General features: G+C 38.7%; 2 protein-coding genes across 5 annotated transcripts in view; both read left to right on the top strand.

Moving 5' to 3' along the window:
- Positions 1–2328: 2328 nt before the first annotated feature.
- LOC123319377 (odorant receptor 42b-like) lies at positions 2329–3299 on the top strand. 2 transcript variants are annotated; one of them, XM_044906297.1, is made up of 4 exons: positions 2329–2454; positions 2552–2641; positions 2898–3053; positions 3107–3299. In XM_044906297.1, the coding sequence occupies exons 1-4, from the start codon at positions 2416–2418 to the stop codon at positions 3164–3166; spliced, it is 345 nt and encodes a 114-aa protein (XP_044762232.1). In that variant the 5' UTR covers positions 2329–2415; the 3' UTR covers positions 3167–3299. The 2 variants fall into 2 exon arrangements, with proteins under 2 accessions (XP_044762232.1, XP_044762231.1); XM_044906296.1 differs by lacking the exon at positions 2329–2454 and having other exon boundaries at positions 2476–2641; positions 3107–3298.
- Positions 3300–5247: 1948 nt separating this feature from the next.
- LOC123318698 (protein TANC2) overlaps positions 5248–21208 on the top strand; it is a 46364-nt gene continuing 30403 nt past the window's right edge. For all 3 annotated transcript variants that reach the window (XM_044905392.1, XM_044905394.1, XM_044905391.1), the window contains exons 1-2: positions 5248–5385; positions 14812–14946. In XM_044905392.1, the coding sequence (XP_044761327.1) occupies position 5385; positions 14812–14946 (136 nt within the window). In that variant the 5' untranslated portion in view covers positions 5248–5384. The remainder of the gene's footprint in view (positions 5386–14811; positions 14947–21208) is intronic.

Genomic DNA, 21208 nt, shown 5'->3' with positions numbered 1-21208 from the left:
TATCTATTTAGCCTAGACCAGTTCCATGCATAAAAAAAATATAGCGTTACCATAGCAACGGACAATAACTAATTAGAAGTGTCAGTGTGAAGTTTGAGGACAAAAGAGTAAAACAGAGTTACGCAATAAATTAAAAGAAAGAAGATGTCCACCGAAATTGTAAAGATAGAGAAATTGGAGTATCTAGCCATCTTCAAGTACCTGTATATAAAAGGGTTAAGAGGTAAGCAGATTTACGAAGATATGCTCGATACCCTTGGTGATCAATGTCCTTCGTATGCGACTGTGAAAAATAGGACTGCATCCATATAATTCACAACAATTTGCACATGAGAAAAATTACTGCAAAATGGATCCTCAAATGTTTGATTGTTAACCAAAAGCAAGGGTAGAAGCATCGCGTTCGATCTGTGCTCGATTTGGAAACGATGTAGACTTCTTAAACCGAATTTTGTTACTATGGATGAGACTTGGGTACATTTCTACTATCCAGAAACAAAGCAACAATCGATGGAATGGCGACACTCTGGTTCTCCAAGACCTAAGAAGTTTTTTGTCCAAAAATCTGCTGTAAAAGTTCTTGCTTCAGTTTTTTGGGATTGCCATGGAGTAATCATAATTGTTTTTTTGGATAAGGGTGAAACAATAACCGGAGATTACTATTCGACATTACTGACCACTCTACGGGAAAAAATGAAAGAAAAAAGACAAAAAATTCGTGATTTAGGGTTTGAATTACTAGAACACCCCCCTTTTTCACCAGATTTGGCTCCATCCGACTATCATCTCTTTCCACAACTGAAAAAAAGTTCAAAAGGTCGTAAATTTTCTTTCAACGAGGAGGTAATGAAAGCTATGGAGGTCTGGTTTGCAGAGGAAGAAGAAACATTTTTTTTGAAAGGTCTAGAGACTTTGCAGGTTCGCTGTAATAAATGTATCCAATTAGGAGGAGAATATTTTGAGTAATAAAATATTTTGACACTGAAATTTTGTTTAGATCTATAGTAGGCTAAGAATTTTTCAATATATCCTCGTACAACTAAAAAGTGGGTTCATGATTTTCACCAATAGGAGTTAGCTAACCACGACACGTGTTTCGCTATCACTTCTTAGGGTTTCAGTAACACATTCGAAAAACCAGATGGCGCTCACATCACATCGTTTCGTTCCCCATCTTCCTAACCCTATAATCCTTGTTTTCATCTCGTGGGCAAAATAGGTCCTTCTGATTTATTAACAGACGAAATGATGACATTTTCACGCTCTCAATATGTTTTTCAGATAGTCCAGAATACGAGCTACTAGAAGCTGTGCAGCATTACTTGAACGCAAACAATCTATTTTGGGACATCGTGCTGGGCCTGCGTATTGCAGATAAATTGAACGATTTTCTCGATGACAATCAAACTTATCGGTTCGGGATACCGAGAACTATACTGAGAGGAAGAAAAAAGATTCGAACTTGGAATTACGTCCTGCTTTGCTTGATCAATCTGGCGGGACTTGGAATTGGCCTCATCGGAATCTTTGGGATCTGCGAAGAATTGATAGACAGAAGAAACTTGCGTTGTGAGTTTGGTTATCCCATGTGGTACCCTTTTGAGATCCGTAATAGTTTTGTCAAAACCTACATTCATATGGCCCTTTGCTTCATTGCCTGTTATTATGCGAATTTTTTGATATCCTATTTGATGTTCATGCCAGAAAACGTGCTGGTAATTTGTGCAAGGATTAGACATCTTAAATTTCTTTTGCGATCCATACGTTTCGAGAGAAATCAGGATTTCGACATTCGAAAACTACATTTTTGTATCAGGTGTCATATGGAGATAATCAGGTAATTATTTATGATTATAAATTGAGCGGCAATCCAACAGTATATACGAGGATATATTAAAAAACTCTTAGCCTTTAAAAAAATGTTTCTTCTTGCTCTGCTAACCAGAGCTCCACAGCTTTCATTACCTATTCGTTGGAAGAAATTTTACGACCTTTTGAACTTTTTTTCAGTTGAGGAAAGAAATGATGGAGCCAAATCTAGTGAATAAGGAGGGAGTTCTAGTAATTCAAACGCTAAATCACGAATTTTTGCATGGCAACAAGGGATTTGTGTGCAGGGACGTTGTCCTGCAAAAACGAAACACGTTTGGATAGCTTTCCGCGTCTTTTCTTTGAATATTTGGGCTTGGTTTAACGAGAGATTTATCACTATCGAATCACTAGAAATAAAATAAAATCTATATCTCAAAAACAATAATCAGATTACGCTCAAATTCGATTAATCGAAAGTGAAGGAAACGATATTTTTCATATGATAAAAATAATCAATGTTAATTTTTTTAATCCTTTTTCAGTCTTGTGGGACGTTTGAATGGTATTTTTGGTATTTTTTTGAGTCGTCGATACATATTGTTTATGATTATGTTATCTATAACTGAATATGATGTTTATTTCGTAAGTAAATTAATCCTTTGAAGACTTCCACTAAAATTCTACTCTAATCTGCCTTATGAAATGGCACAACACACAACATACAAATTTAATTTTCCAGAACCATTCAGTAGATGGCTTTATCCTATTGGTTATCTGGTTTATACCTGCTATTTTGTTCTGTGAGTGTGGAGATCTTTTGAGTGACGAGGTGAGTTACAATTCAGAAAAAAACAAGACTCTAAGTTTCTCCTGCGATGAAATTTACAACCATTTCATTTGAATGATTCTCATTCATATTTGACTATAGTGCAAATACAAACAGAAATAACAACGAAAAGTACGGAAATATACCAAAAAAAATGGCACAGGAACGAGTTTCTTACAAATCGATGTATTATACTAATATTCCTTATAGTATATTCATGTATATTCATTTTTTTTGAGATGAGATTAATTTTTTTCAGTACGCAAAGTTGAAATGGGCAGTTTACGGCATGAACTGGTACGATATGCCCCCAGAAGTACGTAAAACGTTCATAATTTTCCTCGGTAGTGTCCAAAAGCCAATCCACTTGACAGCGCCACCAATGTTTCAGTTCAACAGAGAAACTTTCTTACAGGTAGGGTAGAGCAAAATTCCTCAAACGTTTATTGATTGAAAAATGTGTTGCAGATAATGAAAGGATCCTACAGTTTCCTCATGTATCTAAGAGGATTCGTGGATAAAAATTGATCTGAAATACGAAACATACCTAGCAGTTTGAAGAAAGAAATACAATTCGCCTTTTTTGAACAAGATTAGTTAACAGGATCAAGGAGAGTGATCAGACATGAATATATACGTACAGGACCTTTTGGACTCCAAATAACTCAAAGATCAATATTCCTAATTTGTTCGCAATGCTTATGAAACACATAGTATAATATTATATTGATGGTGCAGATACCATTCAATTATGGCTCTTTAGTTTACTTCAGTTTAACTGTCAAAGTAGAGCAAAATACTCAAGGTAGATTATAATTGCCAATTCATGTATTTGAAGGTAATAAATCACAAACAATGCAAATTCAACCACTCAATATTTTCCTAAAACTGGGAGACTAGATCGAGGGTTTTCGCAGAGTTTCTAAAAACTAAGACATAAGAAAGAATTGACATATCACTTGATCTGCCAATTATACAGGGTGTTTTCAAAGGTGAGTGTTTTTGGCTGAAGGTAGCACTCGTCAAAATAAGTCATTTCACAAAAAATTGTAATTGAAATGTAATATTCGAGATGGATGAGCTTACAACCCCTAGAATTTCGACAAAATTTCTTTGAATTTAAGTACGGTACTGTGGAAGGTGACTCCGGCATCGGAAAAACGAAAAAAAATTTTGTTTCGTGCAATTTAGGTTGAAAACGGCGTAGAAAATTGAGACAGTTGAATGAAAGTGTGTATGCTGGCGAAGTGCTATCATTGTTAGCCTTTTTCATCCCATTTTTACGTAGATTGTTGTAGTGTTCGAAGAAGAAGATTGTGATGACCATTGTAAAGAAATTCGCGAATAATTTGGACGAATTTTATTGGTGGGATTTTGAAAACTAATATTCTATTTTTTACACTTTCTGTCAGTTGGTATCGAAGAGAGCCATTTAATAAAATTATTTAGGCCCGGTACTTTCAAGTGGAATAAATAAATTTATTCGATAGATAAGTCTTATTCTTGGGATAAGTAAAAATGCTGTCTTTTCACTTTCAGATAGTGTTATTCATCGAATGAATCTGTCATTGAAACTTAATAAAAAGAGTTTATTTGTCATAGATCGAATGTCGGTACGTCATTATTTGTAGAATTTTTTAGATTCTGGATGTATGGTTATTCTTCGTATGATTTTCACGAAATATGTGTTTTCTAGTTGGAATTATGACAACTTCTACAATGCGGTGTCTTATTTTACATTAATCAGTGAAAAGTAGTATACTGTGCTTTCATAGAATTGTTATTCGACAAATAATTTCATCTGAAAGCACCGAAATAAGGTATTTGACAGATACTTATTCACACTGAATAGAATTTATTCGAAGGTGAAAGTACCTTATTATTATATCTCACCTGTCGAAAATAACTCGAAAATTCATAAGAAAATTTGGAAATTCTGACTGATTCTGACGTCTACAAAAAAATCGAGTGACGTTTCACAAAATTGAATTATTTTCTATCGACGATCAGAGAAAATTAGGTGAACTTCGACATTCAATGTTAGTTGGTGATTTCATAGAAATACCATAGCTCAACGTCAGTTTTGACGAAAGTATGGGGACACAAGCCTGAGCAAGGGAAAAAATGGCAAATCAGCCTGCAAAGCCGTACTTTACATTGGGCATATGCAGAGTTCTGATAGTTTTGAGCAGAGCTAGTCAGAGAACTAACTCGTGATACTTCAAAATGATAAAAATGGGTAAAAACTCTTTATCAATCATCAGGACGAAGTCCTTCAGATACCAGAAGTTCTCTACCTTATCATCATCAATTTACGCCAGTGCCCAATCCATCACCGATCCATCATCGCGATCAACAACACCATCTGCTGTCAAAAAAGCCCATCCGATTTTTTCATCTCCCAAGAAAGGTGAGCCCCGGAAGTTGCGCACGTGGCATCCCCCTTCCACGACGAGATAAGGCGACAAAGACGATGGGGTCCCTGTGGATCCTGCAGGGCCCCCATCCTGGTGAATGAACTTGGGCGTAATAAAAACACCGTCGAAAAAATTCCCACTTCCCAACTAAAAATAGACGAGGTGACTGTACAAATGAACAAAATACGTTCGGAACTTTCGGTTTGGGAATTTAGTCTTCCATCGGGAACCGTTTGGCTCGTGCCGTGCAACTCGGGGTTGTGCCAGTGTGTACCGGAAGTGAGCCTATTTCGTTTTATTGGTGTTGCCGATACTGCTGATCCAGCTCGAGTAAGTACCGATTTGATGCGTTAATTTGTCGTTATCGAATGGTCTATTAGGTTTTATTGAGTCCGTATATACACTGCGCAAAAAAATTAACGCACGTTATGGAAATCTCAAATTTATTCTACAACTGAAGGTGTTCTCAATGATAATTATTTTTATCAGAATTATGCATGCATATGTTATCCAATTTCAACGGTTTTCTTCAATACAGATGTTTTTTCCCAAGATGATATTATCAGATTTTGAATTTATTGGCTCCATTCTAAAATCAGTTGTCTCGATTAATTCTAGTGATCAATAGTTTTTCTTTCGTTTGATTTTCTACACTCGATCGCTATGCAACGCGAAACACGCAATTCGACCCAAGAGGAATGTGCCCAAGCGGTAGTTTTGCGAGAAGAAGGGTGGACTTACACAAGAATTGCAGAAAGGTTTGGAGTTTCCCATACAAGTGTGTCCAGAATGTTGCAGCGATTCAGGGAGACAGGTATGAATGTCCGAAGACCAGGACAGGGTAGACCACGGGTAACAACTGCCATTCAAGAACGTTACTTGAGAGTTTCTTCGTTGAGACGACGGTTTGCAACCGCTCGCCTCCTTTAAATTCAGCTTGAGCAAAGTCATGAGGTGCAAATTAGCACTCAGACAATAAGAAATCGCCTCAGAGAATATGATTCAAGGCCTCATGTCGCGGCAAGAGGCCCAGCTCTTACCCCAGCCCATGGAAAGGCGAGTTTGGATTTTGCGAGAGAGCATATCCATTGGGAAGAGGCCGATTGGGAAAGAGTTCTCTTCACAGATGAATCTAGATTCTGCCTCTACCATTGTGATCGACGTTCCCTTGTATACAGACGTCCACATGAAAGATATGCTCAGTGCAATTTCCTGAATTTTACTGGTTTCGGGGGAGGATCGATTATGGTATGGGGTGGAATATCTTTGACTGCTCGCACAGACCTAGTGGTCTTTGATAATGGAGCTATGAATGCTGATAAGTATATAAGGAACATTCTTGAAGAGCATGTAGTGCCATTTGCCTCATAGATTGGTGAAAATTTCATTTTTATGGACGATAATGCCAGACCCCATCGTGCGCGCATCGTTCAGGAGTACATTGAAGAGGTTGAAGTCTCTCGAATGGAACGGCCAGCAAGAAGTCTAGATCTCAATCCGATTGAGCAGGTTTGGGACAACCTCAATAGAAGGCTGAGAAGTTCGGAAAATCATGCAGCTACTCTTAATGACTTAGGAATCCAACTCGGAGAAATCTGGGAAGGATCAGATCAGAACATTTCAAGATCACTCATTTTGAGTATGAACCGTCGTTGCCGAGCTGTAATTAACGCAAGGGGTGGAAATACCAAGTATTAAATCACTTATCAGCATTTCAGTATTTCGAAAATTGTTCATTTCTCTTCTTTCACACAAGATTCGGTGAAATCCTGAATTTTTCTTCCATTTAATGTGTCTTGTTTCGTTCAAAACCTTCCCGAGAGAACATAAAAAATAAGTTATAAAGTCAATGTAGAGTTAACTTTCATTAAAATTGAGATTTTCAGAATATACGTTAATTTTTTTGCGCAGTGTTTATGCTTAAAGCACTCCAGTTGAATATACAGGGTGAGTGTTTCTTTTGACCTCAAGAATCTGCTGTTGAAATATTTGTACGAGTGAAAGACTTACCCTGTACATAGAAAAATCAACATAGAAGAGAAATAAACACTAACTGTCGAGTCCCTTATTCTTATTCCATGAATGAAGTGGACAAAGAATTCTTCAATACAATAAAAACCTCATACTTTGAAACCCTGGGGTGATCATGTACCGAAATTGCCAAAAGCTGTATAATTCTTTTATCGAACCGAATATTTCATGGAAGAATTCAATCATTGTCGATTTCTCGGTTGACATCAATCTGAAGCATTCCAATTTCGAGCACGAAAACCCTAAGGTAAAAGAACTGATTTGCTCTGGGACGTAAGGGATTGTGTAATTTTTTCAATTATTTCATGGAGGAGAAAAACCAATTAGCTTTCCACGATTTTCTGACTGGCAGAATACAGCGGGATAAATTTTTTTCACGGACGCATCATTGAATTAGGAGGGAAATATAAGTGTGATAGATGCTACCACCCTATAAAGGGTGTTCAACACTGGTTTTCTGGGGGCAACCATTATCTTTTCAAGAATTAGTTATGAAACAACACAAAGAAAGCCTTCACTACACTTATTGATTCCTCAGAGGTTCACAAATGTTTCTGGATGAGCTGTTAGTTCTTTATTTCCTCTTACAAAGTATGATAAATGAGTGAAGCAACATTGGTATTAGATAAGAACCAATATAATCCAATTTCTACACTTGCAGGATGAAGGGTAGGTCCAGTCATAACAATTAACATTCTGCGAGCATTATTTCTTCTCTTTCCAGTCCTGTTCGTGGCAAAAACGAGACCTGAATGCTCACCGCAAAATTATCTGTTGATTCGATTGTAGGAAGAGGCGTGAGAGAAAAAGACCTATATTTTTCCCTGAAATATTTGATGACCAGCACGTCCCAGGTGAATCTCTTTGACCTCTGGCATCTGATACGAAATATAAAGGCGTCCTCATAAAGATTACGGTTAATTTTGCTTCAATTTCTCTTCCAGTTTTCGTGATGAAAATTCATGTTTCTTTTGGATGTTGATTCCAGAGTATTTCGTGTAATTCAGAAATGTTTCATGAGTACATGGGGACATTTAACGACCAGTTGTTTTCCAGAAGTTTATCAGCAAATTCTATTACAGAGGATATAAAATTTTCGAGGGAAATTGCGATGAAACAGATGCGGGGTCTGTAGAAATATCTGCAGGATCGTAAAAGTATGTTCACAAGAATTCTCGCGCTCTAAAACTATGGTTATCAATTTCTTGGATGTTTCAATCACGTCCCCTGTGTAATTCGAGAATTTTCAAAGTCGTCGAGCTGTGCGGAGAGCCGGCATCTGAACAATAGCCTAGTTTCCTTTTATCTCCCGGAACGAGGGACTTGTTCTTGGAGAGTGCTCCAATTGATTTCCGCTTGAAGGAGAAGGAAGTCAAGGGCCGGTTCACATCTGCATCTGAATAGGTGGAAAAATAGGTTATTCCTTGAGCTGTGCAAGAAGAAGGAGCTGGGGGGTTTTGGAATATCGTGGCAGAAAGAAAAATTACGATCTTGGTCCCTAACATTAATGTCATACTTACCTTCTTCTCGTGGAGAAACTCTTGGCTTATGAATATCTCGCCTATTCGAGGATGTATTGGTATCTAGTTAGCCTAGACCAGTTCCATGCATAGAAAAAATATTGCGTTACCATAGCTACGAAGGGTAACTCATTAGAAGTGTCAGTGTGAAGTTTGAAGTCAACAAAGTAAACCAGAGTTATGCGATAAATTAAAAGAAAGAAGATGTCCACTGAAATTGTGAAAATCGAAAAATTGGAGTATCGAGCCATCATCAAGTACCCGTATTTAAAAGGGTTAAGAGCTAAGCAGATTTACGATGATATGCTTGATACCCTTGGTGATCAATGTTCTTCGTATGCGACCAAGAAAAATTGGACAGCAAGCTTGAAAAGAGGTAAATTTTCCATTGAAGATGATGACCGATCGGGAAGGCCAGTTTCTATGTCAGTCCCCGAAAATATCGATACAGTTCATGACATGATTTTATCAGACCGTCGAATTGGGCTGAAACGAATATCTGAAGCATTGAATATTTCATACGAACGCGTTCATCATATGGTCACGTCAATTTGGACATGAGAGAAATTGCTGCAAAATGGATTCCCACATGTTTGAATGTTGACCAAAAGCGTGCAAGGGTAGAAGCATCGCGTTCGATCTGTGCTCGATTTGAAAACGATGTAGACTTCTTAAACCGAATTGTTACTATGGATGAGACTTGGGTACATTTCTACGATCCAGAAACAAAGCAACAATCGATGGAACGGCGACACCCTGGTTCTCCAAGACCTAAGAAGTTTCGTGTCCAAAAATCTGCTGGAAAAGTTCTTGCTCCAGTTTTTTGGGATTGCCATGGAGTACTCATGATTGATATTTTGGATAAGGGTAGAACAACAACCGGAGGTTACTATTAAACATTACTGACCACTCTACGGGAAAAAATTAAGGAGAAAAGACGCGGAAAGCTATACAAAGTTGTTTTGTTTTTGCAGGACAACGCCCCTGTACACAAATCTCATGCTGCCATACAGAAAATTCGTGATTTAAGTTTTGAATCACTAGAACACCCCCTTATTCACCAGATTTGGCTCCATCCGACTATCATCTCTTTCCTCGACTGAAAAAAAGTCGTAAATTTTTTTCCAACGAGGAGGTAATAAAATCTGTGGAGGTCTGCTTGGCAGAGCAAGAAGAAACATTTTTTTTGAAAGGTTTGGAGACTTTGCAGGTTCGCTGTAATAAATGTATCCAATTAAGAAGAGAATATGTTGAGTGATGAAATATTTTGACATTGAAATTCTGTTTGGTTCTATAGTACGCAAAGAATTTTCTAATATATCCTTGTATGTTCACCATTTTATGGTATCCTTTATGGAAATTTTGGTGATGGATCTTTGGTCTTCCGTTCTTCCAATGCTGATCACCTCATGGAAAAAAGAATGGGTCCTCTGACTCTTAATCCACACATTACACTTCCTCAGATATTCTGAGGATGGCATCATGGACTAACCTATCAATCAGTGGTTGTAGAGAGATGTGAGATCTGTAATGATCTCAAATGCAAACACAGGCTAGTCTTTGTACTTTTTCCAAAGTTTCCTAGTGCTTGTGTGGCCTGCTTTGGCATATGCCACTACTACCCCATACGTAATTATTAGTCTTACTAACATGATGTACATCCATCGCAGTATTTTAAGGTTATAACCATAAATCTTACCAGATAGTCCAATCCTTCTCGTTAGTTAAACTCATCTTCTTCTCCACAGTGATACCAATAAAAATTGCAGAACAATTCGACATTCCCCTGACAAAATAGATCCATCTGTCGTTCAAGGATTTCCCAGGTCTCGTCGCCATATCGACAATGTCAACTGACACGAGGAAAGGTTCGACTAGACGTTTCACGAAATGGATTCTCGTCATCTCTGTTCTTTCCCATTGTGTAACCCGATCCGGCGCTCGGTTACATTACACCGAATTTTCTGGCCAACCGAAATTTCACAATGACATTCCCGCGGCGTCTCGGGCAGTGCGAAAAAACGTCCCTCTTGGATGCACCAAGAGTCTGGACCAAAATAGCCGTCCTACCAAAGGAACGACTTTAGGGATTTCACATAATATATATGCCGCGTCTCGACGGCAGGATAGACTTAAAATAGCGAGGGGAATTCCTCTGGTGCAATTGGAAGCCGGGACAGTGGCGGAGGGACATTTTATCCAGGGGTTTTTGGTACATAAGTACTGGTATAGTGATGCCAACAGAGTTGGAGGATTTAGATGGCTGTGTGTAAGAGCAAGAGTATTTGATATATTGAGATGTGTTCAGTGTTTTGAAACCTCACCTAACCTCACTTATAACCTCCTGCAGTTTGATCCATATATCGATTGAATTGATGGGAGTGACATCTTGACTTATCTTGAGAATTACGGTCCCTAGTTCGAAATTGTAGACAATTTCGGACTAGGGATGTGGGAGATGTAGACATCTCCCACATCTTGAACATGATTTTCATCTTGATAAACCCAGTTTAGAAGCTCTCTTCCACTTAACAACGTTTTAGGTACTTTGAAAACATAGCAATGTTGCAGTGTGTTGTTTCTTCTTGGTTTTTGATAACTTAAATCATTAAATAATCAAATTTGAAACAAGATTCAACCATAATTGTAAACTTGGTGAGGGAGGAAGCTTGGATAGTTAAACCACAGGTGTCACTTCTGAGGAGCTCGAACTCGTCTGTAATTCGAGCTACAGTGACTCTATACAAGAGATAGAGTATAGAGTCACTGTAGCTCGAATTACAGTTACTCTAACGAGACAGTGGCGACAATTGTGGTCTCGTTTTTCATCGTCTTAGCAGGAATATGGCGGATTTGGTCACGTGACGTGACGTGAGCCAATCCGCATTCCGAATTAGAGATCATAGCATTGAAATCTGTGCTTCTAAGCCGCCATATTCTTGCTAAATTTCCAATTGTCGCCACTGTGTTTGATAGAGTCACTGTAGCTCGAATTACAGTGACTCTAACGAGACAGTGGCGACAATTGTGGTCTCGTTTTTCATCGTCTTAGCAAGAATATGGCGGATTTGGTCACGTGACGTGACGTGAGCCAATCCGCATTCCGAATTAGAGATCATAGCATTGAAATCTGTGCTTCTAAGCCGCCATATTCTTGCTAAATTTCCAATTGTCGCCACTGTGTTTGATAGAGTCACTGTAGCTCGAATTACAGTGACTCTAACGAGACAGTGGCGACAATTGTGGTCTCGTTTTTCATCGTCTTAGCAAGAATATGGCGGATTTGGTCACGTGACGTGACGTGAGCCAATCCGCATTCCGAATTAGAGATCATAGCATTGAAATCTGTGCTTCTAAGCCGCCATATTCTTGCTAAATTTCCAATTGTCGCCACTGTGTTTGATAGAGTCACTGTAGCTCGAATTACAATGACTCTAACGAGACAGTGGCGACAATTGGAAATTTAGCAAGAATATGGCGGCTTAGAGGCACAGATTTCAATGCTATGATCTCTAATTCGGAATGCGGATTGGCTCACGTTACGTCACGTGACCAAATCCGCCATATTCTTGCTAAAACGGTGAAAAACGAGACCACAATTGTCGCCACTGTCTCTTTAGTCACTGTAGCTCGAATAAGATCGAAACCGGCCTAACCTAACCTACCGTCCATAGAAAAAAATGAACCAAGAGACGTGGACGGGCAGATTTCACCACTAACGATAAATTTCTGATGTTCGTCTACCTTCCAGCGCTGTCACTGACCCGTCCCGAAAATAGAAGAGGGAATTCCTGTAATGGAAGCTAGCGGTAGACAATCTATTTAAAGCCGCCCCCCTGCAGACCGGCAGCGTCGGAATACCTTGCCACGGAGTGACATCATTAGGGCAGGAAAGAGCGCATCTCATTGCGATGCTGTGTTAATTATTCCGATGACACACGTCCTCTATGGAAACGAACAGTGTCGCATTGTTAGAATAAGGCCCAAGATTCGTTCTCTACGGTCTCCACTCGCGAGGAATTTCCTGGAGATAAAATGGGACGCGTTCCTGTCGGTGTGGAATGAAATTCGGATCCTCTGCTAGGGTGCGGAGGTTCTATATGCGTCAGTCCGTTTCGGAAACGGAAAATGAGGTGATTTCTATGAGCTGGAGTTCAATTGGGTACGATTGTCAATCACAGCGCTCTCTGTGGTCGATACTGACTTCTGACTTCCGTCAAACCAAGAGCTCTTTGGTCAAACTTACCTTAACTTAACCTAAATCCATTCAGTTGACATCGATTGTCAAAAACCTGTGATTCGCTTATTAAATCTTTCCTGATCATCGACATCTGTCAGAAATTTTTACTTCTGTCCATAGATACGATGTCCGATGATACGAAAATACTCCTGATTGGTCAATTATACAGAATTTCGATAAAATCAGTCAAATACGATCATTTTCGGATTATCGTTTCGTTGTATATCGCATCTATGAACAGGAGGCCGTAGTCTTTCTGTTCACAGAGGCCAAGAGTTCCTTTTTCGATGAATCCACCTACCAGTCCTCGGAACTATCTGATATAAGTACAATAATGTCTGTAGCCGAAAACAGTACACTACTATCTATACGTCAAATCGATGTCAATGTCGTTCTCTGTGATCGATACTGACTTCTGACTTCCGTCGAACTTATTTTAACCAGTTGACATTGATTGTCAAAAACCTGTGATTCCCTTATCATAATTCTCTCCTGATCATCGACATCTGTCAGAAATTTTGGCTTCTGTCCATAGATACGATGTTCGATGATTCGGAAATTCTCCTGATTGGACAATTATACAGAATTTCGATGAAGTCAGTCAAATTCGATCATTTTCGGATTATCGTTTCGTCGTATATCGCATCTATGAACAGGAGGCCGTAGTCCTTCTGTTCACAGAGGCCAGGCGTTCTTTTTTCGATGAATCCACCTACCAGTCCTCAGAACTACTGCTCATTCGAACTAACTGATATAGGTGCAACGTGGAAGTCCATTGGATGGAACAGGTTCACCAATAAATGAGATCTAACAACTGAAAAAACACGGGGAAAAGACTGATGATGATTTTTCCTGACCACATTTATAGCTTGTTTTACGTACATTATTGAAGAGATAGATCTTAAGAAAGTTAGAAGAATTTAACAAATAAATGTAATAAGACCATTCAAAACAAGAGTTGGATACGATTGATAGGGAAATGTTTTCATTCTTAGCTCACAAACTAAAATCGATATGCCGTCAAACTTACCTCAACCTAGATCCACTCATTTGACATCGACTGTCAAAAACCTATGATTCCCATTCCTGATCATCGACATCTGTCAGAAATTTTGGCTTCTGTCCATAGATACGATGTCCGATGATACGAAAATGCTCCTGATTGGCAGAATTTCGAAATCGTCAGTCGAATTCGACCAATAGGGTCATTTTCGGATTATCGTATCGTTGCATATCGTATCTATGAATAGGAGACCATAGTCCTTCTGTTCACAGAAGCCAGGAGTTCTTTTTCTTCGATAAATCCACCTACCAGTCATCAGAACTACTGCTCGTTCGAACTAACTGATATAAGTGCAATAATGTCTGTGGCCGAAAACAGTACACTACTATAGGTACGTCAAATTGATGTCAATGTCGTTCTCTGTGGTCGATACTGACTTCTGACTTCCGTCAAACTTAGTTTAACCAGTTGACATCGATTGTCAAAAACCTGTGATTCCCTTATCATAATTTTCTCCTGATCATCGACATCTGTCAGAAACTTTGGCTTCTGTCCATAGATATGATGTTCGATGGTACAAAAATGCTCCTGATTGGACAATTATACAGAATTTCGATGAAGTCAGTCAAATTCGATCATTTTCGGATTATCGTATCGTCGTATATCGCATCTATGAACAGGAGGCCGTAGCGTTCTTTTTTCGATGAATCCACCTACCAGTCCTCAGAACTAGTGCTCATTCGAACTAACTGATATAAGTGCAACATGGAAGTCTATTGGATGGAACAGATTCACCAATAAATCAGATCTAACAACTGAAAAAACACGGGGAAAGACTGATGATGATTTTACCACATTTATAACTTGTTTTACGGACATTTTTGAAGAGATCTTAAGAAAGTTAGAAATATTTAACAAATAAATGTGATTAGACTATTCAAATCGATCATTTATTCTTCTAGTGGCGGAGGCTTGTCGAAGAAGACTAGATTTCGGATCTTACATGGACTGCGCGAGCTTAGCTGCGTCTACCGATGAAATTCTATGGTCCGATGACGAAACCATCATAGCAGAGCAAGAAATTCTGTGGAAAGAAGGTGAGAATTGAAGTTTTTAACATTGGTCACAGAATTTGTATTACTCAGGGATTTTCTGGAACCTACTCACATCGTTTTTCGGAATCTACATTATTTAAAAAGGTAGAAAATTTCGTTGACATCATTCAAGATGACTTATCATGAACCAAATAAACGGCCTTTGTTTCCATCCAGCTTTTTCCCAATTATCCCTTATTAAGCGATAATAATAGAAGGAAAATCAAGCTCCGACAATAACAAAGGGTTACCGGAGAGTACACAACCCTGCGAAACGTCATACATACGGAAATGAGGGATAATTCCCAACCGAAGCTTCAACATCCGCGCTATCTGGCGGAATTACACGGAATAACTTCCTTCTTGTCTGCACTTATTTCCTTTGTCATGCCGTAACAAACCATTCAGGGGCGAAGTTCTATCTCAATTATCCTGCAAATGCGATGTTATTGTTCGTCTGGCGCAAGTATTTCTGGGAATAAATGTTTTCCTAACTTTTGGAATATGTTACACTAAAACTCAAGATGGAAGGAACTTTCATCGCATCCACCAATGTCTTTCACGCTTTGCCAATGGTGGAAAATATCTTTACTTATTATAGGAATGAGCATATTTCAATCTTTGAGGGGTAAAGTTAACTATCTATGAAAGATAAATGTAGAGGGCATCACATACATCAAGTCTTAAGCAGCGTAATTAGAACCCCCTCCTATAGAGTCTTCAGGCTGGTAGATTATTAGTTGTTGAGCGATAAAACTCTTCTATAGTAATAAATCTCGAACTTTCCGAAGATCAACTTTTGACATTCGTAAATCACAGAAAAATCATCATAGATCTTAATGTGATACGTATTCTAAAAGGGCAACTCTTCTAGTAATAAATATCGAGATTTTGACGAGGCTTGACGAATTTTGACTTTACCATCTTTTTCGTTCATCACAGAATGAAATAATTTGATAACACAGGCCATTATATCCTTCTTGGTAGATAAGCTTCAATACCAATCCAATTCCATAGAAAAGAGACCAGAGAGAACCTCAAGTTTCGTTCGGTACTGACTCACACACATTCCAAAACTTAATAGTAATTTTTTTGCGCGCTTTTACCATTTGGACCAGGTACGCAAATTCCTCACGGTCTGAATTTTTTCAACCTACAGCGAAACGGCTGGAGATGCATTGACGAAACATCCTGTGCTCACTCAAAGATATAGTAGGTAGGTCCAAAGTCAGTCGCGAAGCCCACTCACCAACTAATTGAATTATTTAACGTTCAGCTCCATTCATAAACCCGAGTCGGTGGGTGTCAAAACCGGGTTTAAATGCTAATAGACGCTCACCTCAGGAAGGCCCCGGGGTTTCAGAGAGAAGGTGCCTAGCTTTCTTCTCTTTAATGTTTTGCCATTTCGTTTGCATCGGCATAAACGGCGAAAAAATAAAAGGTCGCGAATGCGAGGGGTTTTACCGCTAGTTATCTCGGTTATATCAGCATCTGTCGACATATCCGCCATTATTGACAGGTAGTTGAGGAGCCCACGATGCCAAATGTGGATGTTTCAGTTTCGGCTTGAATTTGATCTGAGTTCTGGACCTAATGGATTCAATATTAAACGATGATCAATCGTTGATCAGTGATTGTTGTCAATTCAATACAACTAACCCAATATACGAGGATGTTCTATGATGTTCTATGCATAAAAAAATATTGCGTTACCATAGCAACGAACAATAACTCATCAGAAGTGTCAGAAGATGTCCACCGAAATTGTGAAAATCGAAAAATTGGAGTATCGAGCCATCATCAAGTACCTGTATTTAAAAGGGTTAAGAGGTGAGCAGATTTACGAAGATATGCTTAGTACCCTTGGTGATCAATGTCCTTCGTGTGCGACCGTGAAAAATTGGACTGCAAGCTTAAAAAGAGGTAAATTTTCCATTGAAGATGATGACCGATCGGGAAGGCCAGTTCCTGTGTCAGTCCCCGAAAATATCGATGCAGTTCATGACATGATTTTATCAGACCGTCTAATTGGGCTAAAACGGATATCTGAAACACTGAATATTTCATACGAACGCGATCATTATATAGTTCACGTCAATTTGGACATGAGAAAAATTGCTGCAAATGTTTGAATGTTGACCAAAAGCGTGCAAGGGTAGAAGCATCGCGTCCGATCTGTGCTCGATTTGAATACGATGTAGACTTCGAATTGTTACTATGGATGAGACTTGGGTACATTTCTACGGTCCAGAAACAAAGCAATAATCGATGGAATGGCGACACTCTGGTTCTCCAAGACCTAAGAAGTTTCGTGTCCAAAAATCTTCTTGAACTTGAAGTGTTCTAGTTTCAGTTTTTTGGGATTGCCATGGATAAATCATGATTGATTTTTTGGATAAGGGTAGAACAATAACCGGAGCTTACTATTCGACATTACTGACCACTCTACGGCAAAAATTGAAGAGAAAAGACGCGGAAAGCTATCCAAAGGTGTTTTGTTTTTGCAGGACAACGCCCCTGCACACAAATCTCATGTTGCCACTCAAAAAATTCGTGATTTAGGGTTTGAATTACTAGAACACCCCCCTTATTCACCAGATTTGGCTCCTTCCGACTATCATATAATTCCTCAATTGAAAAAAGTTTAAAAGGTCGTAAATTTTCTTCCAACGAGGAGGTAATAAAAGCTATGTAGGTCTGGTTTGCAGTGCAAGAAGAAACCTTTTTTTTTGAAAGGTGTAGAGACGTTGCAGGTCCGCTGTAATAAATATATCCAATTAAGAGGAGAATATGTTGAGTAATAAAATATTTGGCATTGAAATTTTGTTTGGTTCTATAGTAGGCTTAGAATCTTTCAATATATCCTCGTACATACTGATTTTGAGAAAACGTTTTATTTCGATGTCATAACCGAAGGCTATCAATAATGCATGAACAATTTGTATTTCTAATAAATTACATATTTCATGAGTTATCAGGTGGATAACTCAAGCTATTTAAGTGCGAAAATGAATAATATAAAATAGATATAACATGGATACTCCCATTTTCATTTGAATAATATAATAGAACAGCGCTCGTTAATGAACACCTGTGCTCTAAAATATACCGACTGTAATTGTTGTGCCATTGATTAGTTACGTTAACCGCATCAATTTTTTATAAAAAGGGTGTCAACGAAGTAGGTGTAGGTAGGTATGGAACAACGAAGTATATAACTTTGCCCACTTAGCTATGGCTTCTTCTTATTGGCGATGGTGAAAATTGTTATCAGTAAATTCAAAGATGATCGTTCTTTTGATGCCACACAACTAGATTTGAAGATGCATCGGTATAAATTCACTTAAATCCACCCATGCAAAGTCTGTTTTCTCGTGGTCAAGTGTTGCCAACAAAAGAAATACCATAATGATTTCTGACGGACGAGGTTTGGTAAAAATTGAACTCTGGATGCTGGAGATGATTGCCTGAATCTATACCGAGAATTCTTAAGTATGTGACAACATTTATTAGTAATACGGTCCACACGCGGAAAAACTGGAAGCGACAGTCTTCGCATTCGTGAAAATAATAATCGTCACGGAATTCTCATTCTCAAAGAAGTATGGCGCTTGTTAAATATAGCCAGTTACGTGCCGTTCCTGGAATGAGGATTTTTTCAAGGTTTCAAAATTGCTATAGTTGATAATTTCGCGGAGTGGATATAAGGAAACACGCAATCAATTCAGATCGTTCACCTTATATTATCTGGCGAAACGTACTTCCTGATCAATGATAATTATTCAAATATGATTTGATTCATATGGATTTTGAGGCATGGTCCTGACACGATATATTGAAAAATTCTTAGCCTACTAGAGAACCAAACAAAATTTCAATCTCAAAATATTTTATTACTCAACATATTCTCCTCTTAATTGGATACATTTATTACAGCGAACCTGCAACGTCTCTAGACCTTTCCAAAAAAATGTTTCTTCTTGCTCTGCAAACCAGACCTCCACAGCTTTTATTACCTCCTCGTTGGAAAAAAATTTAGGACCTTTTAAACTTTTTTTCAGTTGAGGAAAGAGATGATAGTGGGATGGAGCTAAATCTGGTGAATAAGGGGGGTGTTCTAGTAATTCGAACCCTAAATCACGACTTTTTTGCTTGGCAATATGAGATTTGTGTGTAGGGTCGTTGTCCTACAAAAACAAAACACATTTGGATAGCTTTCCGCGTCTTTTCTCTTTATTTTTTTCCCATAGAATGGTCAGTGATGTCGAATAGTAATCTCCGGTTATTGTTCTACCCTTATCCAGAAAATCAATCATGATTACTCCATGGCAATCCCAAAAAACTGAAACAAGAACTTTTTACGAAACTTCTTAAGTCTTGGAGAACCAGAGTGTCGTCATTCCATCGTTTGTTGCTTTGTTTCTGGATCGTAGAAACGTACCCAAATCTCATTCATAGTAACAATTCGGTTTAAGAAGTCTAGATCGGTTTCAAATCGAGCAAAGATCGAACGCGATGCTTCTACCCTTGCACGCTTTTGGTCAACATTCAAACATTTGGGGATCCATTTTGCAGCAATTTTTCTCATGTCCAAATTGACGTGGAATATATGATGAACGCGTTCGTATGAAATATTCAGTGCTTCAGATATCCGTTTTAGCCCAATTCGACGGTCTGGTAAAATCATGTCATGAACTGCATCGATATTTTCGGAGACTGACACAGAAACTGGCCTTCTCGATTGGTCATCATCTTCAATGAAAAATTCCCCTCTTTTGAAGCTTGCAGTCCAATTTTTCACGGTCGCATACGAAGGACATTGATCACCAAGGGTATTAAGCATATCTTCGTAAATCTGCTTACCCCTTAACCCTTTCAAATACAGGTACTTGATGATGGCTCGATACTCAAATTTTTCGATTTTCACAATTTCGGTGGACATCTTTTTTCTTTTAATTTATTGCGTAATTCTGGTTAAATTTTCTGAACTCAAACTTCACACTGACACTTCTAAAGAGTTATTGTTCGTTGCTCGATGTCAATTTCAAACGTTTCTTGAATTCCAAACATAGACGTTGTCAGTGTTCAATCCCTGCAAAGGCGTTCTTAAAACAATCAGATGTACTATACCTCCAAAAAATAATAGGGGCTCCTTATATGAAGTTCACACTCAAATAAAACACTGTCGCATCCACCTTCAGCCTTTTAAAGCCGTATTTACCAAGTATTTATCAATTAGTGGTGTGCCAAACACGTTGATTTGAGGTTATTTACCTCTTATTGAATAAACATTGAGAAGACACGTTTTATATTTGTTGCTAAAGTACGGTTTGTTGAGAGTTCCGAATTCAAGGATGTTTTCGAATCAATGTTGGATATACGTTGAGGAGATACGATAAGGAAACGTTGTTGAGTTGCTTCATATTCAACGTGAATATAACCTTCTTTACTTTTTGTTGATTATACGTTGAACAAGAACGATAAGTGAACGTCTCTTTTTGGTGGTCGAAGCAAGCGCTTTTAAATAGCTTCAGTTCGACGAAAGTGAAGTTAGCACCGATCACAGAGCTGGGTAGCTGACATCGGCTCGAAATATAGAGTGAACTGGCCAAAATTTGGTTATATCTTCGAGACAAAAGAAGATATCGTGATGCGGTTTCCACTAATGAACTTTTCGAGCCCAGGACTTTTATCCTATCCAGTCTGGAAGGACCAGAAACGGCCTCGAGCAATCGCCATTCGGTGTAAGGTGGACAGACCGTGCTAAAGTTCCACCAATATCGACGAACTGACCTATTCGACACGCGGAGGAAGTAGCCAACTTCCTCCCGACCTCTGGCCCCAAAGTTCCTGTCCCATCGGATAGTCACGTGTGAAAATTCGTTGTCGACCTAGTCCCGGACCGTGTAGAAAGCGCGAATAACACGATAATGGGCAGCGTGGATTCGTGGCGAATTCAGATGTGAGATCATCGAGTCGGGGACATTATGGCTTATTAGTTCTGTTCTCCGTAATGACGATTCCAGTTCTGGCGTGTTTGACTAAGCGAATTTCGCGGGAGAGCTGAGAACGATTAGACACGGTCTCGATTTGTGATTATATCCACGTCGTCGTGGAAAATTGAGGAATTTCTACGAACGATAATTGTTGATACTGCGAGTTATACGCCGAAAAATCAACGACGAGCGTTTTTGAGTGATGAAGACATCAGTTTTCCTCAGAATTAAACCATTCGGTTCGCTGAGCTATACTACATTCGCATTTA

Source organism: Coccinella septempunctata, chromosome 8 (genome assembly GCF_907165205.1).
Source record: "Coccinella septempunctata chromosome 8, icCocSept1.1, whole genome shotgun sequence".
In the NCBI taxonomy this organism is placed as follows: domain Eukaryota; kingdom Metazoa; phylum Arthropoda; class Insecta; order Coleoptera; family Coccinellidae; genus Coccinella; species Coccinella septempunctata.
Note: the sequence above shows the minus strand (reverse complement) of the source record. Positions and strands in the feature narration are given on the sequence as shown.